Source organism: Engraulis encrasicolus, chromosome 8 (genome assembly GCF_034702125.1).
Source record: "Engraulis encrasicolus isolate BLACKSEA-1 chromosome 8, IST_EnEncr_1.0, whole genome shotgun sequence".
Taxonomy (NCBI): Eukaryota; Metazoa; Chordata; class Actinopteri; order Clupeiformes; family Engraulidae; genus Engraulis; species Engraulis encrasicolus.
In genome coordinates, this window is record NC_085864.1 from 23,817,160 (window position 1) to 23,821,556 (window position 4,397).

The 4,397-nt window shown below is 44.1% G+C and overlaps 1 protein-coding gene across 1 annotated transcript; it reads right to left on the reverse strand.

The window, feature by feature from the left end:
* Positions 1-614: 614 nt before the first annotated feature.
* ttc36 (tetratricopeptide repeat domain 36) lies at positions 615-3,156 on the reverse strand. Its single transcript, XM_063205246.1, has 3 exons — positions 2,991-3,156; positions 2,206-2,394; positions 615-1,011 (listed from the first exon to the last, which is right to left on the reverse strand). Exons 1-3 carry the CDS (start codon positions 3,094-3,096, stop codon positions 743-745), a joined length of 564 nt encoding a protein of 187 aa, XP_063061316.1. The 5' UTR covers positions 3,097-3,156; the 3' UTR covers positions 615-742.
* Between the last annotated feature and the right edge of the window lie 1,241 nt (positions 3,157-4,397).

Below are 4,397 nucleotides of genomic sequence, written 5' to 3' on the forward strand. Positions count from 1 at the left end.
CACACACACACACACACACACACACACACACACACACACACACACACACACACAATAGGCCTATTTAGATTTTTAGAGAATGGTTTCAAGGCCCACTTGGAATATCTTCAGGGCACATCAGTGGGTCCCGGCCCACAGTTTGAGAATCACTGATCTAATGCAAAGAGATGGACATTGAGAGAGGTAAAAAAAAAGAGAAGATAACTAATGAGAGAAAAAAATTAAAGGTTACAGCCACTATGATGAATCCAGACAGAGGATCCTTTGAATAACACCCACACACACATAAATATGCCTTACACGTCTGAGGACACCGGCGAAGGGAGAGCACAGAGACACAGAGACTCTCTGATTTAGAATCAGGCCTTCCAATCAAAGTTCTTGGTGGCTGTTCTGGGGAACAATCTACTGCAAACCATATCATCTGTACATCATGGACACTGATGAATTATACATTGATAATAGATTAGCTAATGGTACATTAATGGTACAATACAATGGTACATCGCTTTCACATTAAAAAGCAAATACTGTGTATCAGATATTATAAACTATACACAGCCAGAACATTTTGAAACCAATGTGCAAAGATGCAAACAAAGGGAAACAAATGGTTCAAGATGTCAACTGAAATATGCTGTTTTTATTGGTGGTATTTTATGCATGATATGACGCTGACATGGAGATGTATTGTATGCAGTCAATATGGCTGCCTGCCATGGTGCCGGAATGTGACACGTTCCTACTCCATCTCGGACACATCGGGGTTCCGTAGCTTGCAGATGACCTCGGACAGCATGCGGTTGCAGAGGGCGGCGTACGGGTTGAGCATCACGGCCTGCTGCTGTGCGAACTTGCTGCCCAGCTCGGCGGCCCGCGTGAAGTCCTTGCGCGCCTCCTCCGCCTGGTTGCCCAGCCGGAACAGCAGTCCTCTCTGCACCAGGGCCTGGCACGCCGTGCGCCCAGCTCCGCCGCTCAGAGCGATTGCCCGCTCAAGGTCCAGAATTGCTCCTGGAACAGAAAAAGAGTCCCCATCGGCAGAAGTGTCAACCTCAGGGCCAGAAAGTTGAGGGCACCTGCCCAAGTTGTCCCTCTAACACAGCTGACTTCACTGGTCAACCTGTCTGGAATCTTCAGCTGATTCAGAGTTGGTGGGTCAAATTCGTGGCAGGGTGTTTACTTTCTGAACTCTGGACTGACACCTCTGACTTGACAGCACTGCTAGCTTTTGGATGCTGGCTGCCTCCAAACCACAAAAAAGAGAAGAAGGATGAGGAAAAAGAAGAAGAAGAAGAAGAAGAAGAAGAAGAAGAAGAAGAAGAAGAAGAAGAAGAAGAAGAAGAAGAAGAAGAAGAAGATCTACAAGAGGGTGGAAAGTGCTGGAAAATGCTCTATGTGGAACAATAATAGCAAAATCAGCATCACGTGTCAATCTCAGATCCAGAAAGTTAAGGAGAAGAAAAGTCTGCCAAGTTTTCTTTCCAGCACAGCTGACTTCACTTTGTCCTGAGTGTTCATTACAATCAGCTGATTCAGACCAGTTGGATGTAATCTGTCTGTGGCCGGGAACTTACTTTCTGAAGCCAGGAAGGACCCCTCTGACCACCAGAGTATGCATAAAAAGGACTGTTCAATCTATAATTTCGGAGATGGGTGGCGTAGTGACAAAAGTACCGGTATTTGTTTTAGTTTTAGGGTCAGGGTATGAAATACTTCACACAAATCAACTATTTCAGAGCTTCACTTCGTGCAGAAAATCCATCAGATTTAAAGATATTGTTATGGTCTCTTTATTTTGGACAGGGCAGTATGAGAGGAGGAAGCGAATGGGGAGAGAGATGGGGAGGGGTCGGCAAAGGATCCGGCTCGGCAATCGAACCCGGGTCAGGCGCATGGCAGGCGAGTGCCCTACCGGATGGGCACGGCAGGGCCAGAAAATCCGATCAGATTTGACCAAACAGGGACAGCACACCTCAAGTGACTATACTTGCATCGACATAAATACACTTTCAACAAACCCAGACCAAATTATCTCTGGGACGCTGGGACATTTTGTCTCCACTAATCCTCTCTCTACTCACCCCAATACACTCCCCAGGCCTTCGCATAACTTTCATCCTCCTTGTGAATTAATTACACGAGGGCCTCAGTGGAGAAATTACAGATTAAGCTCTACAGTATTTCAAATAATCATCAGCTGCTCACCTGCTGTGTCCCCTTGCAGGCGGCGTGTTTGGGCACGGTTGTTGTACGCTGAGGGTCGCTCTGGCAGCAGCTTCACCGCCTGGTCGAAGCAGAGGAGTGCTGTCTTGACGTCCCCGGCCTCCGCCGCAGAGACACCCTGCAGCTCCAGCTGTTTCACTTGACTCACCAAGCTTGGGTCAAAGGCACTGTCTGTTGGAGAGAGTTGAGGAGAAGATGGATGGTTGGGTTTTTTTGTTTTTCATTAGGATTACCAAGTATTGCAAAGTGAAAAATGTCCTGAAGACTAAAAAGAATTGACATGTATGGATCAATATATTTTGTCTTCAGTTGTGTGGCGACTTTTGCCATTTGTGAAAATGGTTAGTGACCTAATGCTATGGTGGCCATGCAACAGTAACATCCCTTTGAGTACCACACATGCCTGGTAACCATAGCACGTCCCATTTGATGAAGAAATACATAGAATCATTGCAGCCTCCTATATCCCTTATATGTTCATAAGTTATGTTGAATTTCACAAATTTCTCTTTTAAAAAATCTGTAGACTTCCGGGTAGTATATACCACCCATATAAGTGTGACATTGCAAAAATGACTTAAGATGTGATACATGGTTTACTGTCGTACAATTTATTTCACATTTCAGATAAAACATATACACATTTGTACAATTCATCTAAATCTTAATTCTATTTGGATGTGAGTGGTAAAACAGAATAGAAGGACAACAGAAGCAAGAAGAATATGACTAGTTACTGTATTTAGGATGTCAGCATTGCAGTTTACCATCATCTGTGAGGTCCTCCTCTTGATACAGATCGGGCATGTCCCCAAAAGGAGTGTTCGGGTTGAATATGGCTTGAAGGACAGCCTGATCGTGTGCCGTGGCCATCTTTTTGTTGTATTGGTGTGATGCCTGTAAGAAAGTTTCCAATGCAGCAGTGGGTACTTTGGCGAAACTCTCCTCCAACAGTGTGTGTTTGCTCAGCCAATCAGAAAAGGGGGTGTAGACAGCAGGACTTTGAAATCCTTCAGAACATCTGTATTTGGTTATGTGAGCAATGTTACTGTGCGGGGAGAGAGAGGAGTGGGTAATTCACTTATGCAGTGGAAATAAATGTCATAAAAAGTGCATAATATTCTCTAAATGTTCACTGCATTTATAGAGCGCCCCATTTCATCTTTCCTTTATTTTTAATTTGGCATCCTATTGCTGCACAATTGTTTAAATGGATTAGTGCAGCACTGGATAGTATAGCACTTGTTATAAAATCACTTAATAGTCCCGGGGCAAAAACAGGGTTTTTAACACTTCAGTCGCGAGGTAACAGGAAGCTGAAAATCCTGGTAGCATCTAAACAATTTGCCATGGCATTTTACATAAAAAAAAAATCATTAATATTTCTATTTACTGTTATATTCATAGTTAAACAATGCAAAACTTTGGTGCAGTGTGTATTACCAATTGTGACATGTTGTTTTGTCACACGTCAAGTATATGTCATCAATGTACACAAAACATCAAGAAAACCCATTTTACTTGACTGGCAACTCTGCCCAACCATGCATACCTTTAAGATGTTTTTACATTAAGTGAACATTTGGGGGGAAATATGTATGAAAATATTGTATGATTTCAAAAGTCAAACAACTCGCAACAGGGTCTAAGAGTTAAACAGGGAAATCGAGCGTTGAGGTCTTGTTGAACTGCTCGCTGAGTTCAAAAACATCATTTTGTTGGGGAGGCACAGGTTGGGGAAAGCCACAAAGAAAACAACTGCAGCCCCGACAGCTCCTTAGAGCACAATGACCTCCATAATTGTTCTATAAAAGAGCTTTGGAACAGAACCCTTCCGGGACTTTCACACTGCCAAACTGAACAATCTGGGGTAGTGACTGGCCCTGGTCAGATAGATGACCAAGAGCTCTGGCCAAACCCTCTACAGATCCTTTGGGGACTATGAGAGGCCAGGGATGTCGTTCAGGGGGGTAAAGTTTGACTGAGCCACCAGGGCCACATGTATATAGGGGGGGGGGGGTTCCATTGGAACTGATTGTGCATAGGGCGCAACATTTTCTGCTACGGCCCTGTGAGAGACACTCAAGTTCCAGAACACAATCTGTATGCCATTCTCTGACATGGCTGTACTGATTGTAGGCGAGTGCATTTATGACTTAACCCCAAAAAAATTC

Coding starts and splice junctions, on each gene's coding strand:
- ttc36 (XM_063205246.1), bottom strand. CDS start 3,096: ATGGCCACGGCACACGATCAGGCTGTCCTTCAAGCCATATTCAACCCG. Junction 2,395..2,990: donor GGAGGACCTCACAGATGATG/GTAAACTGCAAT, acceptor TCTCTCCAACAG/ACAGTGCCTTTGACCCAAGC. Junction 1,012..2,205: donor CCTGCAAGGGGACACAGCAG/GTGAGCAGCTGA, acceptor TTTCTGTTCCAG/GAGCAATTCTGGACCTTGAG.